Source organism: Thalassophryne amazonica, chromosome 1 (genome assembly GCF_902500255.1).
Source record: "Thalassophryne amazonica chromosome 1, fThaAma1.1, whole genome shotgun sequence".
Lineage (NCBI taxonomy): Eukaryota > Metazoa > Chordata > Actinopteri > Batrachoidiformes > Batrachoididae > Thalassophryne > Thalassophryne amazonica.
Window position 1 is genome coordinate 47,198,986 of NC_047103.1, and position 23,455 is coordinate 47,222,440.

The 23,455-nt window shown below is 40.2% G+C and overlaps 1 protein-coding gene across 1 annotated transcript in view; it reads right to left on the bottom strand.

Annotated features, from left to right (window-relative positions):
- Positions 1 to 22,172, bottom strand: part of cdk8 (cyclin-dependent kinase 8) — a 29,285-nt gene extending 7,113 nt beyond the window's left edge. Inside the window, exons 1-9 of the mRNA XM_034169228.1 lie at positions 21,692 to 22,172; positions 16,583 to 16,658; positions 14,092 to 14,202; positions 13,206 to 13,346; positions 12,155 to 12,212; positions 11,947 to 12,078; positions 11,703 to 11,846; positions 10,707 to 10,776; positions 10,439 to 10,511 (exon numbers count right to left, since the gene is read on the bottom strand). Coding sequence (XP_034025119.1) covers positions 10,439 to 10,511; positions 10,707 to 10,776; positions 11,703 to 11,846; positions 11,947 to 12,078; positions 12,155 to 12,212; positions 13,206 to 13,346; positions 14,092 to 14,202; positions 16,583 to 16,658; positions 21,692 to 21,819 — 933 coding nt within the window. The 5' untranslated portion in view covers positions 21,820 to 22,172. The remainder of the gene's footprint in view (positions 1 to 10,438; positions 10,512 to 10,706; positions 10,777 to 11,702; positions 11,847 to 11,946; positions 12,079 to 12,154; positions 12,213 to 13,205; positions 13,347 to 14,091; positions 14,203 to 16,582; positions 16,659 to 21,691) is intronic.
- Positions 22,173 to 23,455: the final 1,283 nt, after the last annotated feature.

Genomic DNA, 23,455 nt, shown 5'->3' on the forward strand with positions numbered 1-23,455 from the left:
ATGATTATGAGCTGTCCTGGAAGGCAGAATTCACGTTGTGGATCAGTGACAGCTGGTGGAAATAATCGCACATGGGGAGTCAATACGTGGCGTTCACATGGACTGATCAATTTACTGCTCTGATATGTTCAATCATCCCCTTATATTTATTCCCCGTTTTGACAGTTTTCTGTTATAAATCAATGTAGATATAGCTTAGTAACACAATACAGTGATACAGCAGTGACCACGACACACCAGTTTTTTTTTTTTTTTTTTTTGGGAGCAAGACGGCGTACGCAGCATGTCATCAGACAGTGAGTATTCTGATGATGAAAGAGATGATCCCTCTTTTGTTCTGGACGAGGAACCAGAGCAGGTGGGTCCACCGACGTGCACACAGATCTCCACAGCTTCTGTTTGCAGTTTCTCCAGGACTCAGGCGCTATGAGCTCCGTCCCAGTGCAGAGTCCTGGAACTCAGAGATGCAGACACACTGCTCCAACAGTGGTTCCAGGCGCGCTTCATTTAAAGCATCAAGATCGTTAGCTTCGGTTTTGTTTAGTTCCTCTTTCGTCCCTTTTGCGCTCTTGCTTCGCAGGCTATTCGGTGACAAAGCTCTTTCGTCCACCTTTTCTCAGCGAATTGCGACTTTTTTTTTTCTTTTTTTTTTACTTTTTCCCTTCGTTAAGGAATCGTTATGTGCCGTGTGACTGGGCCTTCAGTTTCTAAGGTCCTCAACTTTAACTGTAAGTCCAATAATATTTTTAGTTTTTCCCTTTTTTCATATAGGCAGTGAAAGCTATGAATTCACCTCTAATTTTGTTGTAACCCCCCCAAAATCAATGACAATAACGACTATTCTAAGTACTGCCTTCCAAGCATCCCATAAAATGTTTTGTGATACTACTTCATTATCATTAATTTGCAAATATTCCTTCAATTTGTTCCTCATAAAGTCTTTACATTGTTTATCATTTAATATACTAGTGTTCAAATCAAATCAATTTTATTTATATAGTGCCAAATCACAACAAACAGTTGCCCCAAGGCGCTTTATATTGTAAGGCAAAAGCCATACAATAATTACAGAAAAACCCCAACGGTCAAAACGACCCCCTATGAGCAAGCACTTGGCGACAGTGGGAAGGAAAAACTCCCTTTTAACAGGAAGAAACCTCCAGTAGAATCAGGCTCGGGGAGGGGCAGTTCAGTCTCCATAATGCATCTTTGTTTTTTGGTCATCTAAATGCTCTGTGAGTGATACTCCTGAGTGATCAGACACATCTCTGATGCCCATCTTACAGTCAATTATTCTGTGCCTTTCTGCTAAGGGGATTAAAAAAAAAAGAATCTTATCTAGAATACTGTTTGTGGTGGGGGGGGGGGGGGGGGGGGGGGGGGTTAAATAGGAAACTGTTTTTCTTTGGAATGTAGATCTCTCCATATATCAGTCATACTCGTTTCCTTAACCATTTTGTGTAGGAAAAGTGAATTTTGGCTTCCCCTCTTGTGGGACTTTGTAGAATCAGGTTTGAGCTATAGTTATGTATTCCAACCCCCCACACACACACACACAAATTACTGTTCCCCATGATTGCTGAATTACTAAATCAAAATTTCTTTTCATAAATGACTTCTCCTCATCAGGTGGCATATAAATATATAAGAGAGCAACCTCTGTATGGTCCAGCTTGCATTTGATTAAGATGTTACGACCATCTTTATCTCTAAGGTGGGAGGGTAACTGAAAATGTACTTTATTAGATATTTGTATGGCCACTCCCCTATTCCGCCTTGATATGTGTGAGGAATAAAAGGTATTCATGAACCTCACTTTTTTTTTTTTAATTTTCATCTTGTGAATTAGACAAATGCGTCTCTTGCCAAAAAGCCATATGTACTGTAATTTCCGGACTATAGAGCGCACCTAAATATAAGCTGCACCCACCAATTTTAAAAAGAAAAAAAAAAATTGTGCATAAATAGGCTGTGCATTTCGATAAACCGCAGGTCTCCACATTGTAACATGAGATATTTACACAGAAAGATGTTAGAAAGATTTTTTTAACTTTTTATTAAATATGTACCATAAATGCTTTTTTCTGACGAGCATGTCATCCATCACGCACATGCGATGTCGCGCAGTGTCTCTGCTCCACACAGAGAACTGAGTAATTAAAAAAAAATTTTTTCTTTGTCATCGCGTGCAGCCAGCTGTGACGTTTCCAACTTGTGGCGCAATGATGAGACCTGTTTGGGGGGTGGGGGTGGCTCCGCTGACTGATCTGACAGAGGTGCAACTGTAGCAACTTTGGCGAGCTTTTCGGAGCACGCCATTTCACTTCAAACGGCTGTCACGCCGACATACTTCATCGTAGATCCTTCAAACTTGCTGGACATGATGAGGGCTCCGCTCTGAACATCTCCATATCTTAAGTTCCCACCTGCGCCATAGCGCCCCCCAGTGTTGGTGGGAAATGTCCTATTTTTACTTTAAGAGGTCCTGATGTCACATACTTAACCCAATCAACTTCATTCCACTTCTAAAGCATGCAGAACAAATTGGTGAACGTAGGCGATGAACGCCGTGAAGTTACGAGTAACGGTGTGCGTGTGGCGGCGTGCCAAATATTGCTCATTCGCCATGAAATTATGTTCTTCCTTTTGATGGCTTTAATTTTGTCACATCATCATGAAAATTGATACACAGGTCGAGTACGACAACCTCTTACAATTCATCGGGGCGTCGCCCATGGGCAGGGCAAAATGCCTCAATAGCGCCCCCTTGAAACTTTCAAAAACCCCTCCCCATAGGGGTTTTTTGGCATAGGGAGATGAAAATTGGTACACGTGTGACTTCCATAGACGTACAAAAAAGTCTCTTGCACCATGGGTCTACTCCAAACAGGAAGTCGGCCATTTTGAATTTTCTTCTAATTTTGCCGTGATTTCCACATGTTGTATTTGAACGAACTCCTCCTCGGGATTTTGTCCAATGCACTTCAAATTTCTTCCACATCACCCACAGACGATACTGTCTAAAAGTTATCAAAAGCTTTTCTTTATGTCGAAGGGTGTGGCCGCTATGGCGCCACCATTTTGACCCGTCGCCATGGAACATTAAACTTAAACAGGTACTGATGTCACATAGTTAACCCCATGAACTCTCTTCCACTTCTAAAACATGCAGAACAAGTTGTTGAACGTAGGCGATGATCGCCGTGAACTTACGAGTAACGGCTTCTGTGTGGTGGCGTACCGAATATCGCCCCTTCACCATGAAATTACATTCTTCCTTTTGACGGCTTGAATTTTGTCATATCATCATGAAAATTGATACACAGGTCAAGCATGATAACCTCCTACAATTCATAGGGACCTTGCCCATGGGCGGGACAAAGTGCCTCAATAGCGCCCCCTTCAAAATTTCAAAAACCCCTCCCCATAGGGGGTTTTTTGGAGTAGGGAGATGAAAACTGGTACACGTGTGCACGTGTGACTTGCATAGATGTACAAAAACGTCTCTTGCACCATGAGTCTACTCCAAACAGGAAGTCGGCCATTTTGAATTTTCTTCACATTTTGAAATGATTTCCACATGTTGTATTTGAACGAACTCCTCCTAGGGATTTTGTCCAATGCACTTCAAATTTCTTTGACAGCATCCAAAGCTGATACTGACCAAAAGTTATCGAAAGCTTTTCTCTATGTTGAAGGGTGTGGCCGCTATGGTGCTGCCATTTTGACCCTTTGCCATGGAACATCAAGTCATGATAACTCCTTCATGCTTTGCCTGATTGACTTGAAACTTCACATGTATGATGGCGGTTGGCCCCTGAACACACCCAGCCCCTCTGTTTGTACACTGAGCGCCCCCTAGTGGATGAACAATCAACATGTCATATCTCCTTGATACATTGTGTGATTTGTTTAAAATTTTAACTGTGTGATGAGTGGTTGCCCCTGCATGCACATGCCCACATGAGGTCAAAAGGGCACCCACTGGCCTGGGTAGGCGGTTGCGTGGAACGAGGGCCCGTATATGACTGCTTGCAGTCCTAGTTATGTTTGTTACTGTTGTTGATGACCCATGGCAACCTGAAACATTTCATCTTTGAACATGGGAATAGAAAAAATGGGAAAAGAAAAAATGAACGTGAATATAAAACTATCCCATACCTGGGTAACAAATTTGGTCCTTCGAACTGAGGGGATGGCCTAATTTAGAACTGAGGGGATGGCCTAAAAAGTAAGAGCCCCACCCCACTGAAATTATTGCTCCTAAAAAGACAGCAAATAGCATCTGCTTAATTTTTGGCAGTTTTCCAACAGAACCACTCTCCCAGTTACTTTTTCACTTAGTGATAGCTTAAGCTACAGGGCAATTAATATATTCATATGCATAAATATGCAGGATTTCAATTTTCAGTTTCAATTTATTTTCATTTATATAGCACCAAATCACAACAAAGTTGTGTCAAGGCACTTCACACAAGTAAGGTCTAACGTTACCAATCCCCAGAGCAAGCACACTCCCTCTGATGATTAAAGGAAGAAACCTCAAGCAGATCAGTCTCAAAGGGGTGACCCATTGCTTGAGCCATGCTACCGATACAATTGACATTGCGAATATATAGGAATGTTTGGGAGTTAATGCTGGTGCACAGGATGGAAGGTCTGCAGAAGAAGACACCCACTCCCATATCTGGATGGAGCCACACCTCAAACAGAGGAAAAAAGAACAGAATCAGGCGACAGAAAGACAATAAATACAGTATAATTGGTCAGCATTAAGTAACAAGAAAAACAGAAGAAATAATAAAGTGATCGTCGGCCACTAGCCCTAATCTTCATTAAAAGACCCAGACTTTCAATAAAGTTGAGGCTGTGGGCTGCTCTGTTTCCTAATAAAATGAATTTAAAAGAGTAGAAAGCATATTTCCATGCTATGCTAGTATGCTAGCCATACGAAAGGGAAAATAAGTGCTTCTTAACGCTGCACTTGACAGAATCTGACTGTTTTATTGATGAAGGGAGATCATTCCACAAAGCAGGTGCACCCGAGGGACACTAGTAGTCTTGCATCCTGAGAACGCAGAGCCCGGGCCAGTATGTAGGGTTTAAGTAGGTCAGCTAAGTAGGGAGGTGCCAGTCCGTGAATAATTTATATGTTAGTAACAGAACCTTAAAATCTGATCTCACAGGGACAGGAAGCCAGTGAAGAAACGCCAAAATAGGCGTAAAGTGGTCAAACTTTCTGTTTCCTGTCAAAAGTCGGGCAGCAGCATTTTCAACCAATTGGAGACCCCTAATGCTGGACTGCATTAGGGGTCTGGAGAGGACAGAAATAATCAAATTTCAGTCTTTTCCAAAATATAAGTCTTCAAGCTGAATAAAACCAGTCCAGATCACAGTCAATGTTCCTGTGAGAAGCAACAGAGTGCGTGGAGCCTCTCACATATCTGGTCCAGGTGTGATGTCTACTGCTGACGCATGCTCCCAACTCTTTCCCCCAATGCATGGGGTGTGGGGATGGGCCGGGGTCTCCACCCTGTGTGATGGGAAAACCTCTCTTCTGTAGGTCAATCTAGCATCTTTTGCGTTGCTGTAAATCCAAGGACCGCTGTCCAAAAACACTAAGTTTGGCAGGTGGTGGGGGTCTGAAAGCACACGTCCCTCTCATTAAAGGGGAGGTGATGGTCTAGTGGTTAAGGCATTGGGCTTGAGACCAGAAGATCCTCAGTTCAAATCCCAGCCTGACTGGAAAATCATTAAGGGCCCTTGGGGATAGTAGCAATAGCAATAGTCTTTAATCCCCTATTGCTCCCAGTGTGTAGTGTGCACCTTGTATGACAGCACCCTCACATCAGAGTGAATGTGAGGCATTATTGTAAATTGCTTTGAGCATCTGATGCAGATGAAGCGCGATATAAATGCAGTCCATTTACCATTTATTTACTCCATTTATTCAGCATCCATCTTATTCCTTTCTTTTCTTGACAATTTCTGTTGGGTAATCATGGTCGAAATAAATTCTTTTATATTTATAGTAAACCTCCTCTTTCTACCATGCAGTGGACAGGATTCGTTCTTTGGTTTTATATTCCTGAGAGTTTATGATTATAGATCTCGGGGGGTATCTCAGGGGGGTTTGAGGTTCTAGGGCTCTTGTATTTTCATGTTGGATTTCATTCTGAATAACATTAACCAACTCCAAAATCAGTAGTTTAGTCATAAGGTTCACCACATTGTTATCCTCCTCCCCCTGTGGTGCTCCATATATGCAGATGTTATTTCGCCGTGACCGAGCTTCCAAATCTGTCATTTTTCTTTGCATGGATTCATGTGCTTCTTTCATTTGTTGAATTGCATCTTCCAAATCCATGTTGCAGTCCTCTAACTTGGCCACATGTTGCTCCGTTCCCTTGACCTGTGTTGTTGTGGTTTTTATTAGGTCCCCTTTTATATCCCCCAGGGCCTGGTGAATCTCATCCTTAAATTCGGTCAGTTCCTTCCTCACATCCTCTCTCAATGTTGAGCAAAACAATGTCAGTTCAGTTTTCACATCAGAACGAATGGCCAACTCCATGTGCCTGCTGTTTAGCAAGCTAGCTTCCACGGGTTTGGTTCTGTCAGAACTAGGCGCATTAGCATTTGCTTCATCACCACGGTCCATACCTTTCTGGATTTTGTCACGTTTTGCGGTCTTTCTACGCTTAGCTTTTCGCACTTTCCCCCCTTCCATATCGCAGCGGCACTTCTGGTGTTTTAAAATAGTTGAATAAACTGGGGTGGCGAGACAGCCATCTGTTAACCCGCTACAACCACAACCTGTGAGGAGTTTCTTCAGTTTTTATTGACAAAGTTTCATCAGTTAGACAGAAGGCTGATCAGAACTGTAACGTTGAATTGTCTGTCACTCGTGCACATTCTGCTGTGCTTGAGCAGTTTGAGCCCATTTCTTTCGCATCCCTTGGTGAAGTTGTGAAACATAAAACCTACAAGTTGTCCATTAGATGTTGTTCCAGCTAATGTGCTGAAGGAGGTTTTTAATGTTGTTGGGGCGAGTCTCCTAACTTTTATCAACACTTGTCTGTTCCAGCTGCTTTTAAACATGCTGTGGTTCGACCCTTTCATAAAAAACCTCACCCGGACTCTTCAGTTTTATCCAATTTTAGACCTGTGTCTCATCTGCCATTTCTGTCTATGGTTTTAGAAAAGGTTGTCTTTATACAGTTACAGTCATTTTTAGAAGACAATCACATCTTTGAAAAATTCCAATCTGGATTTAGATCGCAACACAGCACTGAGTCGGCACCTTTAAAAGTTCACAATGACATCACTTTATCGGTGGATGCAGGGAATCCTGCTGTGCTGGTTCTGTTGGACCTCATAGTACTTTTTGATACTGTGGATCACACAGTACATGTTTCCCAGTTAGAACATTTTATTGGCATTCAGGGTACTGCACTAAAGTGGTTTATTAGATCGTATTTGGCTGAAAGGACTTTTGTGGTTATGATTGGTGACCTCTCCTCATCAACTGCTCCTCTGTGTTGTGGAGTGCCACAGGGTTCTATTCTTGGGCTTATTCTATTTTCTTTGTACATTCTGCCATTGGGGTCAATTATAGCTCAGCACAACCTGTTCTTTCATTGCTATGTGGATGATCTGCAAATCTATCTGCCTATGAGGACTAATGGGAGCAATGCATTATCATCATTATTTAATTATATTCATGATGTAAAGCAGTGGCTATCCCAAAACTTCCTCTATGAATGATGAATGACGGTAAAACTGAGACCATTGTGTTTGAGCGTTCTGGCATACCGAATGCGGTAACACCATGGTCTCATAGCTGTTTGAGGTTTGATCAACAGATAAATTCTATTGTCAAAGCAAGTTTTTTCCAGCTTCGTCTTCTGGCTAAAGTAAAGCACATCCTCAGTAGACGTGAACTTGAGATGGCCATTCATGCTTTCATCAGCTCCAGACTTGATTATTGTAATGCACTTTGTTCTGGCATTAATCATTCTTCTCTTGCACATCTCCAATTGGTGCAGAATGCTGCAGCTCATCTTCTAACAAACACTTTTAGACGTGAGCATATTACGCCTGTCCTGTACTCACTCCACTGACTTCTAGTTCATTCAGAATTGAGTTTAAGAGCTTAATGTTTGTTTTTAAAGCTATTTATGGCCTTGCACATCCCTACTTGTCTGAAATTTTAACTTTTGCACACTTACAGTAAGGCATTACGGGTGTCTGGCCAGCTTTACTTAGATGTTCCGAGGTCAAGATATAAATTCTGGAGTGATCGTGCTTTTGCGGTAGCTGGCCTCAGACTGTGGAACAAGCTACCTCTCGATTTACGCACTATTGCCGACCTAGCACTTTTTAAATCTAAGTTAAAGACTTATTTATTTAAACTGGCTTTTAACACCTAGTGGGGAGGTGACATGTTCTGTTTTTATGTGCCATTTTAAATTTATTGTATGTGTATTTTATTTCTGTGAATCTGTGTTTTTACTGTTAAGCACTTTGGACACCATTTGGTGCTGTAAAGTGCTTTATAAAGAAATGCTGATTGACTGATTGATTGACTGATCAATCTTTCTCACCATATCAAACTGGAAGTCGGTATTTGGACTTTTATATTACCGTACTACTTATTTCCAAGTTTTGGCAGGAGTAGCATGAAATGTTTTTTATGCAAATAAAAATATTTTGATGCTATATGAAGTACATAGAATACATCATTATCAGTAGGAAGACATGCGAGAGTATTATACATTCTCAACACTGAGTGTGTATGCGTGTATGCGTATGTGTGGCTGCGGAGGGGCATAATCTTTTAATTATCTGAGCTAAAATGAAAACATTTGGGGTATACGTTATTGTTACATATGTAACAGATGCATCAAACAAGATGTGACAGACCTAAATAATGTTTGTAGCAGAAGAATGTCTGTGAAAACACTCATAGAATTGTGGGACTAGAGACTAGGACTAGGACTTTTTCCTCAAAATTCTACAAACAATACCCCATAATGGCAATGTGAAAAAAATCTCTTTTTTTTAGATTTTTGCAAACTATTTAAAATAAAATTTAAGAAAAAAACAAAGAAATCACATGTACATAAGTATCCACACCCTTTGCCATAAAGTTCAAAATTCAGCTCAGGTGCATCCCGTTTCCACTGATCATCCTTAAGATGTTTCTACAGCTTAATAGTATAGTTCCAGCATTCCTCTGTGGAGAGAGGAGAACCTTCCAGAAGGACAACCATCTCTGCAGCAATCCACCAATCAGACCTGTATGGTCGTGTGGCCAGATGGAAGCCACTCCTTAGTAAAAGGCACATGGCAGCCTACCTGGAGTTTGTCAAAAGGCACCTGAAGGACTCTCAGACCATGAGAAACAAAATTCTCTGGTCTGATAAGACAAATTTGGACTCTTTGGCGTGAATGCGAGGAGTCATGTTTGGAGGAAACCAGGCACCATCCCTACAGTGAAGCATGGTGGTGGCAGCATCATTCTGTGGGGATGTTTTTCAGTGGCAGGAACTGGGAGACTAGTCAGGATTGAGGGACAGATGAATACAGCAATGTACAGAGACATCCTGGATGAAAACCTGCTCCAGCGTGCTCTTGATCTCAGACTGGGGCAACGGTTCATCTTTCAGCAGGACAATGACCCTAAGCACACAGTCAAGATATCAAAGGAGTGGCTTCAGGACAACTCTGTGACTTTCCTTAAGTGGCCCAGCCAGAGCCCAGACCTGAATCCGATTAAACATTTTTGGAGAGAACTGAAAATGGCTGTGCACCGATGCTCCCCATCTAATCTGATGGAGCTTCAGAGGTGCTGCAAAGAGGAATGGGCAAAACTGCCCAAAGATAGGTGCTCCAAGCTTGTGGCATCATATTCAAGAAGACACGAGGCTGTAATTGCTGCCAAAGGTGCATCAACAAAGTATTGAGCAAAGGGTGTGAATACTTATGTACGTGTGATTTCTTAATTTTTTATTTTTAATGAATTTGCAAAAATAATAATAATAATAATAATAATAAAAACAACCTTTTTAATGTTGTCATTATGGGGTGCTATGAGCAGAATTTTGAGTGGGAAAAATTAATTTACTCCATTTTGGAATAAGGCTGTAACATAACAAAATGTGGAAAAAGATAAGCATTTCCAAATGAATAGAAATGGCATTACTTTTCATTGTTTCATTGGAGTCATTGAACAAAAAAATTTTTTTGGCCGGCAGGGATCCTTTGTGCTATTAGAGGATTAAAAACAATTTCTCACAGTCTTGACTGTGTGATTGTGGCGCACGCACTCTGACACTGGTGTACTGCTCACCCCTCCAGCTCTTGCACATTTGCCATCAAAATAGACGTAACTGTGTCTACTTTTGCAAGTACATCACAATGAGGCATTTGAACTCACCAAGTGGAATGCTTTGCTGTCTGGTTTGACTTTGTGTTTTTCCATGTACTTTATAAGACTGCAGTTTGTGTATCTGTGAAATAAGATCACATGACAGTGTGATGCTTTCTGAGCAGTTGCACCATTCGAATAACATGCAGAATCATTGAGAACTGTAAGAGACGTGTTAAAAATAAATAAATAAAACTGCGGCATCAGCCTTGTGACTCTGCTTTGCTCAAACTGTGTTTCAGATGAGAAAATCTGGACATGGGCTCTACAGACTCACGTGTTCCTTCTAAAGTCTTTCATCAGCGTAGAGTGTTCAGGCATCTTTTTGATATCCTCCCAGTCTTTATCTGTCAAATACAGGATAGGAAGGATTACACTATGCCATTTCCTCTCTCGCTTCAAGAACAGATTATTTGGTTGTCGAGTCTGTTTATAATCTTTACAAATGTGTGTGTGTTGGGGGATGTTAAATCATGCTTTCCCAAGCCTGCCTTTTGTACAACTAGGGCAACTGTGTTACACAATTCAGGCAGCAATCCGTTTAAATTCACACCCCTTGCATGGAAACACACAGAGAGAGAGAGAGAGAGAGAGAGAGAGAATCCGTTTAAATTCACACCCCTTGCACGAAAACACACAGAGAGAGAGAGAGAGAATTACATGCAACTGCAAAATTCCAATTTGAAATGGAGAAACAGTGAGTCTGACAAGTATTAATAAGGTTTCCATGTCAGTTTATCTCTTTGGGATGTAAGGTAATCATTGCACTTACTCACAGTACAGAATAAATTCTTAAATACATCACAGTTCAAAATTTGAAAGGTTCGATGCTCTGTAGATTCTAAATAAAACCCCTGACACATACTGGAGAATTACACAACTAGAGCAGCAGCAGGAAAAAAAGTAGATTATCAAAAGCAATGTCCGTGAACCAAAAAAAATATACACCCAAATGGAGCCCTGTGAGAATTACAGATTGTGACTTGGCTCATGTATTGCGCTACTGGATTGATGTTTTGTGCCCACAGACCACATTATAGCCTTAAGAAAAAGAGAAGGGAGAAACCAAGTAGATAATCTTTTGGAATGGAAAATGCCTCAACCTCTACAGCATTTTTCCACTGAAAAAGCAAAACTAAAGCAGTAACATATTGTCCTGTTCCCAGCTCAACAGACTTAGCAACTGTTGGGGAAACCGTATCCTACCCATGTTTCTATTTAGCTAATTTTTCCCAGACTAATTTCACTAAAGGTTTGGCAGTAGTTGTCTCACCAGCAGGAAAGCCCATGACGTTAAAGATGCGATCCAGCTGGTCGTGGTGGTAAGGGTTACTTGTCTTTATGTCCTCTTGACGACAGTGGAAAATAGGCTCAGACGTCAGCAGTTCTGCAAAGATGCACCCAATCGCCCAGATGTCTAAAAGAACAGCAGAGAGCAAGCAGAAGCTGTCACTAAAGACAGCAGAAAAGTGCGTACCTGTTACACCTATGAAGTGATGCAGACTGAAAGCTCCCACCGATGGCTTTGGTGTAGTGCCGAGCTCCCAGCAGCAGTTCAGGTGCTCTGTACCAGAACGTGACCACCACGGGGTCAAGATCGGCTAAAGGCTTCAACGGTGAATTGAAGAGACGGGCAAACCCCATGTCGGCTGCAGAATAGACACAACAGTTAGATAAGTAATAAAACAACAGATTAAAAATGATTTAAATAAAAGACAAGCTTACCAATCTTTACTCTTCCCCTCTCTGGTCCTTCCCCCATCACTAAAATGTTAGCTGGCTTCTGGAGGGTGAGACAAACACAGATGTCAAACAATGTAAAATTTACCTCCACAATTTGAATTTAAAAGTGACAGCAGATCAACTGCGATTTTGCAGATTAATTTCGCCGAAGTGTTGAATTCAATCCAGTTTTATGACATGTAAATACAACTCTGCGTTGCTGCCACCTAGTGGCCATCAAATACCCACTGCATCTGCAGCGTCAGAAATACCTTGTGAACGTGGCTACAAGTGGATAAAAATGACAAAACAAAAAAAAGTTTGATTTTGTAGTCTGACAAGTATCTGCATATATATATATATATATATATATATATATATATATATATATATATATATATATATATATATGAGACAGTAAATTTTTGTTCATATCAACTTCAATTCTTGTATAATACAAAAAACAAGCTGTCTGAAGTTCCCTTTAAATAATTCCTAAAAGTACTCACAATACATCAGGTGTTTCTTAACAATAACCTTCCATAAGACATTTACAGCAGTGAATAATGAAGACAAAGTGAAATGTCACAGAGACATATTAACTACACAAAGGTAAAACACCAAAAAGACAGTGATAACCCTTAAGAAGACATTCAAATAACTGCAAAACCTTGCTGTTGAAGTGGTAATTTTACAACTTCGCTTGATGTCATCATGTTATGTCACAGATGCAATACATTTCTTAGCCCGAGTCTATGCTGAAAACCGTATCTGAATATCTCATGTAGTCCCTGCGATACGCTCAGTAAATAGTAGACAATGACCTCTGATATCACATTTGATCTTGACATGACCTGTGTTGCTAAGTTTATCCACCAAGATATTGCAATGGAAAAAACAAAAACCTTTTCTTGTTTTGCCTTGAGACTAAATAAACACCTGTCATCGTCTGATCTCTGCCAAATCTCAATCTTCTACTCAACAACTATAGCCTTTGTACGAAAAATTTTTTGTTCCCCCCATTGTTCTTCAATCCTCTCCCCAACCCTCTTACAAGGTCTCTGTGGAGGACCCAGTTGGCGTGAAGGTAATGTATGCCATCCAGGATCTGGTAGAGCAGAGACTTCACCATTCCTCTGGGTAACTGAAGCGGCTTCTTGTTTGCCTTGGACGCTCTGTGAAACTTAATAATGTGCTGGAGGAAGACAAGACAAGAATCACTGCAGTGTGTATATATATGTTGACTGACATGCACAGTGTGCGTCTCTGTATACTTAGATTGCCATAAATACACATTTATGTTATAACCAGTACAAGCAGATTCCCACTTCTCTGAGAAGGGAATGTGGCTGCATCTGTCAGAAAAAGGCTCACAGCTCTGACATTCAATCAGCTGAAAATGGTTCAGACATTTGACTACTGACTGAACACTGCTTTGTGTGTGTTTCAATGACACAGAATATATAATTAACATTATCTACAGGTGGTTGACATGAGTGTGAAGGCGACTACCATTGTATTTACTGAAACAAGGTTAATGTGCATGTTCGTCAAAACCAGTGGTTCTTAATCTTGGTCCTGCTGTGCCATAGCACTGCATATTTGCCATCTTTCCTCCTCCTAAGCACAACTAACTAGGTCTATCAGCTATTTTAAGTCAATAAAGAGCTGGGTGGTGATCAATATCTGACTTAGCTGGTGTTTGCTGGGGAATAAGTTTCAGAACCAGTTGTTCAATCTGTAAAGCTAATATGTGTGTGTGTGTGTGTGTGTGTGTGTGTGTGTGTGTGTGTGTGTGTGTGTGTGTGTGTGTGTGTGTGTGTGTGTATATATATATATATATATATATATATAAAAGCAACAAGTAACAACAAGTAAGATAGAAATATGTTTGCTAATATCAGGGTATGCAGATCCTTATGTTTGTGTGTATACTTTACCCAGAGGTCATGTTCAGCGTAATCAAACAGCAGCCATACTTTACGGTCTGCATGTGACAGAAAAACTTTCTGCAGTGAGATGACATTTAGGTGTTTCAGCTCCCGCAGCAACTGCAGGACAAAAAAAAAAAAAAAAAGAAAACATGCAACAATATATTTTGGCAACAAAATATAACAAAGAACAAATGGCCAATATGAACTATATATTCCATGTGTGAATGTAATTGGAAAAAGTGAAGCCTCCCCCCTCCTGTGATGAATACTGTATTACCTGAGTGCAATGGTACACCTCCATTACAGTTCAGTACAAATCACAGTCTCAAGATGACGGTATGGTTCAATGACTGTACTTCACTACTGGCTGTCCATATACAGGTATAGAACAAAACTGACACAAACTTAAAAAAAATGGAATATTACTTGAAATGTTCAACAACTGGGTTGAGGACCTACAGTTTCAATATCATGAACATTCTTCCTGAAGTTTTTGCACTGAATTTTCTGTAATCACATTAAAAACAAACATCTGAATGTGACAATATAAGTCATAGTTAATGATGCAAAACTCACAGTGCTTTAATGGTACACAGCCCATGGGTGTTTAAAATAGTGCGGTTGTACAGGTTCGCTTTTTTTTTTTTGCACCTCAATATTATTTTTAGATGATGGACACAACATCAGGAACACGTGTCATGTGATGCACTTCAACACAGTGAACCTCGTATACAGACAATAACATGGTAATTGAACAGAGTGACCTGAAACACAATTTAAATAAAAAATAATAATAATCATCTGTTTATAGTTTTACCAAATAACTTATCACTATAATAGCATATGCCGCACATCTTGGGCAGGTTGAAATTTTGGAATAACCCTGTTGTATCTGATGATTTCCGGACGTTAAGGCTGGATTTTGCGGTTGCAAACAGCCATTTTACCGGCGACGTGTCAACGGAACCGGTAAAACAGCTATTTGTGACCGTAATCCAACATTAACGTCTGCAAATCATCAGACACAAGAGGGTTATTCCAATTCTAATCCAATTCCAACGTTTACACAGTTAATTTTTCTGTAAGTAATTCGGTCGGATGTGGTCGGCTCGTCAAAGCTCACCGCAGAAGCAGCATCTTGATGCCAAACTGGAATTTCTGTGAGCAGACCCACAGATTTCTCCATCTCGTCAATTGCATTGAGTAATTCTGTATCAGAATCCACATCAATACTTTCGTATGGCATCTTAAATTCACCCATTTCGCCATCGTCATCATTACGCCACTTTCTCTTGCTCTCAGCTGACAGTGCCACTATTTACATCTGTGTAGCATCGTGCACAGTGAGGGCGCGGAGTAATAGCACGTGCAGACAGGGCGTGGACTAGGACATTAAATGTGAAATGGATTTAATATTTTGCCACCGTCCACGTGATATTTTATGGTCTGAAATCGCACACGATTAACCAATCAGATTTGCGGCAAAAAATGTAATTAGATTAGAATGCTGTTTATAAATAAATAAATAAATCAGCAAGCTGCTGTGGCTACTGCCATCGTGATCCGACAATAATACGACTTAGATTTAGACATTTGGGAGATGCTTTTATCCAAAGCAATTTACACTTGCAACAGGATTCACACACCAACACTAGCTTTCATGGAACGAGCTGCTGTGCACACAGGGAGCAATTTGGGTATCAGTGCCTTGCTTGAGTACACTTCCACAATGAAAAAGGACAAAAAGAAAAACAAAAGTGAAAATCGCAAAGTGTAGACAGTTTCTCAGTCTTTCAGAAACTAATACTTGAAATAATTAGATTTTTCAAGAGACTGTGGCTGCAAATAAGGGTTGGAAGCAATTTAATCTATAAGTATAGCTTTTAAAAATGCCCATGAAAATTCTCAAGAGCCCAAATGCAATGCATTTAAATCACTTGTTTTGTCTGTTTGTTTTTTGTCAAAAACCCAAAATAATTAAATTTACAATCCAAAAGAATTTCATATTCTTTTGGATTGGTCACACATGTCACTGTGGAATTGTCTTGTGTATCAGTTTTTGTTATTGTTGAGTCTGTGTGCCAAATAAATTCATTCAATTCAATATTTGAAAAGCTGGGATGAGTTAAATTTAGCCTCTTCAACTGACAAATGACATTAAAAAAATTGGCACACACATACACAAACACATAAAAACAATTAATATTCTCCCAATGAGGGATTAATCTATTAATAATTTCCAGCACTTGCAGTGTAATTTTGTGACCTTATGCCATCTGTACAGCAGGAGTAATTAATCACATGAGATCATACAGGTGTTCATAACATGTTATCTTTCTCCCTCCTCTGCAAGAATTACATTCAGGACTGCAGCTTATTTAACATAATGTACCTTGTGAAGGAAGGTGATTCAGATATTACATAAACCACTTAGGAAAGGCATGAAGATGTTTAACAGGCTCCAAACAAAGGGACAGGAAAAACCAAGCAGTCTTACTGCAATCTCTCTGCAGGCTGACATGGAGATGCCAGTGCCTTCAATCTGCTTGAGGGCGTAGTCCTTATCGTCCTTCCTACAAACACAGAGAAGCAAAGCAACATCAACACCAGACCAGACTGAGGTCCCCATGAGAGCAGTCTGCACTGAAACATAAAAGGGGGACACTTGGCAGCTGGCACAGGGACGCTGAAGAGGCCGAGTTGCATTACCTCCACATTTGTGTAATCAAGCTCACCTCTGAGGCCCAAAACAATAGAGGGAGAGAGGAAACAGGCCTTGTCTGGCAGCTGGTGAGGGACAAACGGAGCACTGGGACCAGCTCGCACTTCAACGAATCAGTTACATCCCCTCCCTCCCTCTGGCCCAAATCATCCCATAAAACCCTTGCTTTGTGCCTCCTCAGGCCCATCCAACTGCTGCAGCATAAATGAGCTCACAGTGCCTCATAAACAGCAGCCTCCTAAAGCAGACACAAACATCTTTAAACACTTTAAGGATCTTTTGTGTGGTTCCGGCTGCCAGTATGTCCAGCCATGATAATGGGTCTAATATGGGCATGGTAGCTCATGCAACTTTCACTTCTTACTAGTTCTGGAAAAAGATTTAAACCAAGGGCTCATATTTTACACCATTTCAGCAAGATTTTACAGGTCACCAGATCTCTCAGAAAAAAATATATTAAAGTTCATAATACTATAGGGACATTGAGGTGATCCATCTGGTAAACACACTAATTTCAAGCCTGGAAGAAATTATTTGTTTTTGTGCCTGTTGCTTTAAATGACAAGGAGCTGCTGTTTGTCACACCCGCTATTTAAGGAGAGGGGATGTAGAAGTGAAGAACTAATGGCTGAACAATCAATCTGTCTCTCACAGACTATGTGAGTGTGTCAAACAGAACCCACACTGGCACAGTAAGTGAGTTTCATAAAGCATGCAAGTGACATAAGTTAAAGAAATCTAAATGAGCCAATTCAGGTCTAAATCATGTTTTCTGCCTGTAGGATTGGTTCTACATACACAGACAGGGGAATATGGAAGGTCTTTGTCATAGAAGTGCAAAAACATTTATGTCTACAAGATTGACAAAAGTGATCTTGCAAAGTGTGAATCCTTTAAAATGTTATAGGAAATGCAGTACATAAAAAGCTGAGAATGTCCAATCTTATGCTGAGTTATGTTCAGTGTTACCACAGTAACTCTGAAAAAGTAATCCAATTACTGATTACTCCTCGAAAGAGTAACTTAGTTACTTTACTGATTACTCAGTTTTAAAAGCAAGTTAGACTACTAGTTAGTTTATTAGTTACTTTCAGCAGCTGCTGACAACAACCCCCTGCCACCTCAACATGAAAATGATAACCGTTTTGCCAATACTAACTTTGTAGTCTCCCTTTCATTGAACATAAATACTTGTTTTATAAAAAATAAAATAAATACATCTGTCTTGACCTCATATTTAACTTTTGACAGCACTGTAATGGTAAAATTTACAATTTCTAACCTTCATTGTTTATAAATGTAACTATTAAACTCTTTGTAACATTTTTCTAAAATTTAAATTCTTTCTAAACATTTTAGTTGTTGAAATTATTATTATTATTATTATTATAAGCAGTATTAGTAGTAGTAATAGTATGAATAGTATGTCTTCAAAAGTGGGCCTTTAATCTAGGGCTGTTGTGGGAGCCCCCCCCCACACACACACACATTCCTTTCCTATGTGGATTCACATCTGTTGTTTGAACAGAAGAATGGATAACATTTATTTATGCAGAAAACCCAACCAGACTGACAGGTAAGAAAATTTTTATCAGCGTTTTTACGTCATGTTATCCTCAGAAAGAGACTTGGGTGCAATTAGGTGGAAAAAAAAGCATTAGTATTTCCGCATCGTGGATCAGCTGTTTTTAACGAGGATATGCACAGAGCAGCAGAGTTTTAAAGAAAAAAAAAAGCATAAAAATGTCTTTGTAAAACCATAGCTCTGAGCGTCACCGCACTTTGAGAGACAATGGTTTTTGAACTCAGAGCTGAGCTGCACAGTGGATACGGCTCTGTGCAGCAGCTCACTGAAAGAGGACAATTCTGACCTCCCCCTGCATCTCGTCGGGACACCTGTTTTAAAGCTGTGACCAACCCACAATACAAAAATAATAGTAACGCACACTGACTCAATGAAGTAACTTTAATCTGATTACTGATTTGGAAAGATTAACGCGTTAGATTACTTGTTACTGAAAAAAGCAGGAAATTAGAAAAGGCGTTACTAAGTAACGCGTTACCGGTGTTCTGTCGAGATGAGGTGCGTGGCACCTCTGCTCGACAGATAAGTCTGTCGAGATGAGGTGCGTCGTCGAGATGAGGTTCCTCGTGTAACTGCATATGTGTGCACTGAAAAAATTACTTGATGAAGTTCACTTATTTTGATGGGCAAGTAAATATATAAATTGTTCATCCGAACGTAGTAATGTATAAAATCTACTCACTATAAAACAATAAGTATTTTTAACCTGGAGTTAGCTTATTTTGACAGGCAAAATATACATATACATACATTTATGCTCCTAATGTAAAATACAGAAAATGTTTTACTTACTAGGCTATAAATACACTGAATACAATTAATAATAAAAAAAAAACTTTGACGGAAAAAAAACAAACAAAAAAAAACCATAATGCGCATGCGCAGTTACACGTCGACCGAGTTACATCATCTCCTCATGTGCAGTTGCGCGAGGCACCTCATCTCGAGGGGTGATGTCTTCAAGTCCGGGGTAGAGCGATGTAGTAGTGCGACGTACCTCATCTTGACGTTCATCTCATCTCGACGGGACACCGGCATCACTGGTTATGTTCATACCATTTCCTGTTTATATGCGCAGTAAGTCTTATATAGGCCCTGAGGCCCAATGCTTATCTCTGGATTTTGTATCACAAATCAAATGAGAGTCTACAATTCACACTGGAAGAGACACCAGTCTGACAAGGATTACTTCCCCACTCAAGGCCGATGCCCATTTACAGATGGACAGACTGGGACAAATACTCATCATAATGAAGTGCCTTGTGCAAAGACACAGACAGGTAGTATGAATGTAAATCAAACCCAAGTCTATACACTGGCAGTCCAACTCCTTACCCAACTGAGCTACATGGCCAGTGACCACCTGCAAAGACAGCGGATAACAATCCATGTGTTAAGACTAGGGTAGAGGTGAGGTTGGAGTTAGAGTAGGCCTGATTGTATAACCAGCAGTTACCAGCTCACTTGTAGCTTTTACATTCGATGCCCTGTACAACAAGAGCACCTGGAAGTGGAAAAAACGGCTGCTTTTGGTAGAGTTCTGGACCTGTATTATTCCCATTACTTCACAATTTCAGGAGCATGCATATGGCATAACTTGAAATAAAAGAACATAAATAAAGATGTGTGACACTGCATATGTGAAAATGGGATAAAACCGTGTTGGATTAATTTAATGTGTGAGCTCCATAACTGAGACTTCTAAATCAATGCTTTAAATGCCAAGTGCTGTACACCCACACTCTACACATCTACATAATTCTTATGCTTTGACCGAACCCAGTATGCACATTCAGAACTGTGAACTTGCTTCAGGGCATTTGCAAGCAGAAGTGCCAAAGCACCAGCTGGTATGTGATGTGTGGTGGACTGGACCTACAGCATCAGTCTTACATGAAAGAGTGTAGCTTTGATGCCAGTGCTCAAAGCAAACAATTACATATTTATATATCACCATTACCTAGATAATTCTTATTTATAACATCTTATTGATCAAATTTTTTTTCTATTGCAAGATGGTACCCATTTACAGCTGGGTGGACTGAGACAATACAGGTGAATTGTCTAATGCAAAAAACAGACAAAGATCATGAAGTACAACCTGGAATTGAACACCACCAGTGCAAAGGTACTGACCTCGGCTGAAAATAACGCATAACATAGCATGAAGCAGATGAGAATCTATGACTCCAGTCGTCACAGATCTGTGATGACTGGAGTCATAGATTGTCATTCTCAGATTACTTAATCTGGGATGACTGGAGTCATAGAATCTCATCTGTTTCATGCTATGTTACGTGGGGATAAGCATCCCCATAAGCGCCTGTATAACACCTACTTTTTCATTTACAAGCAACAGCAGCCTTAGTGGCTACAAGGATCCTGCGAGCTGCAACAAGGATTCACAGGCAACTTGATAGGCCTGTCTTTATTTTATGTTATTGTCACTGTGCATGATAAGACACCAAGTCAAATCTGGGATCATGCGTTAGTGTTGCGATTTACCACATTACGAACAGAACTGCCATGGATACTATGAGCAGCCACCCAAGCAAACAACTGGTCCACTCCCATATCTCTAAAATAACAATTCATCTACCACAACCACATGAAGCAAGCGCATCCCCTTGGCCTTCTCCACCACTGGGGTACCCAACAATGAGGCATTTATGTGCTGGTGCATACACAGAGATACACACCACATGGCCAAATGTCAAAGCTGATGGTCTCTTGCAATGCAAGATACCAAACCATGGCCCAAAATTTGAGGGTCACCGATTCTCACCTGTAGCTACCAGAACCCTAATTTTAAAGCTGAACAATAAACATACTGCAGTTTTTTTTTTAGAGAATTAGTTACGGAAATTTTGCTGACCCACTTAGTCTATTAACCCCATGCTTTCCCTACTAATCGCAGGGAATATGTATGCAGCAACCTCTCTCCATTGTGATGCTTCCACATGCACCTGCATAAAATTTGAAAAAGTGAAGTCGCTTCAATGCAGCATTTACAGAGTAAGTGCAAAAGGCTACTATGCATTAAAAATAAGCAACAACCACACTGGAAAATTGGACTGCCTGTTTCACTGAAAGGGAGCCTTCATCAGCAGCTATCCAGTCCTGTCACATAAAAATAAAACCCAGCCCTGACAACGTGATTTCTCATTCCTCTGGGCAAACCTTTATCTCTCCTCTGCCAATGCCAAACTATCTCCGGCTTGGAGTAAAGGAGATAAGCGGCTAGACTGTATTGGAGCTGGCCTTTGGCTGGATGGAGGCCTCGCTGGTCATCCACTCACCCATCTTTTCTCTTCGCCTTATACACATGACCGTAGGTGCCTCTGCCCACTTTACATCCTTCGTACTCAAACAGGTCCTCCACACGCTCTCTTTCGCCGGTCAGCTTCACTTTAAAATCATAGTCCATTTTTACCGCCGGTTGGCTCACTTAAATCCGTTTTCCTTGCTCCTTTTTCCCCCTTTTCTTTTTTAAAGCGTCGTCTGGGAGGTAACTCTGATCCTCCAGCTCGAGCTCGCTGTGGTAATTCGGCTAGTTGCCTTCTTCTCCAGCGTGGCCCTTCCTTTCTTCAGCCCAGCTTCCACATCGAGCTTTCGTTTCAGAATCTGACAGCGCGCCGTGCTCTGAGACAGGCCCGGTGGGAAACAAGCACGGAATATGTTTCTTTCTCTTGTTGCTGCGTTTCTCTCAGCCGGTATCTGCTCCAGAGAGACGCACTTCACTCGGTAGCGATGGCGTATCGGCGCACAGCACTGTCGTAAAAATGTCGCAAAGACAGATCCCTGCAGCAAATAAAGAAAAAGGAGCTAAAAAAGAGAAGCCAATACAGGCACATTCTGTGAAGAATTAGAGTTTTATAATGTTAAAAGTCAACGCTGAGACATCAGTATAAAATAAAATATGGATCCGTTTGATTTGACTCAAACAATCTCAACGTGATTACTGTGTACGACCAAAAGAAATCCTTACTTTATGGTCTAGAGTCAAATAAAACAAATAAAGCAGCAGCATTTCGTGAATTGTGCCAAAAACCGTTTTTTCAGCGTTCATTGGGAAAAAATCAATACAATATGATGCATGTATAAAAATCACCAACGATATCAAAGATAACATAAAGTGTAAGAAAACACTTATTTCCATTATGTGATGTTCATAAAGGAGCAAAATGACATTGGATATCGATGCTGTGACTACAAAATTAGTAAACTACAAATAGCAAATTAAATACAAAATATTAAAACAGCCATTAAATATATGAATTACAATTTTTACACTAAAGGTGGAAGCAAATGCACAGGAGCTTATAATATATTCATAATAAGTTTTGATTGCACTGGACTTTGATTTGCGTTAGACCAGTCAAATTACAAGATAAAATGCATGTAAATAATATTGCTGAAGATTTTTTTCTTCCCATTGTGGTCCTAAGAAGACACACACACACACACACACACACACACACACACACACACACACACACAGAGAGAGAGAGAGAGAGAGAGAGAGAGAGAGAGAGAGAGAGAGAGAGAGAGAGAGAGAGAGAGAGAGAGAGAGAAAGCCAGAGACAGAGAGAAAATAATTAATATGACTTCAAAGAGCATTTGGCAAACCTAAAAGAAGAGAATAAAGCCATGAAATAAAATTTAAACAGAAGGGTTACCAAAGGCAAATACATTAAAAATGAAGTTGTAGAGAAATATACAATATTTCTTAGAAACTTAAATAAATCCATCATACAACACAAATGCTAAAAATTGGTAAGTCAAGTGTGTTTGCATCTACCATAGTACAAAACTGACTTGGGTCCTAGAAGTAAGACATCCAGCTCATCCCCACCTGTCCAAAGTAACCATCTTTCTTTGTTCTTTCTTTATATTATTTATTGACATATAAATTTACTTGAACTTGAGCACTGATGACTCGACTTGACGGCATTTGGACTCAGGTTGTATTTAGCTGTAATAGCTGATAATAGTCAAGCATAAGATGTTGATAGCTATATTAATGTTAATACTGTAATATGGATTCCATTCATTTGTCTTTA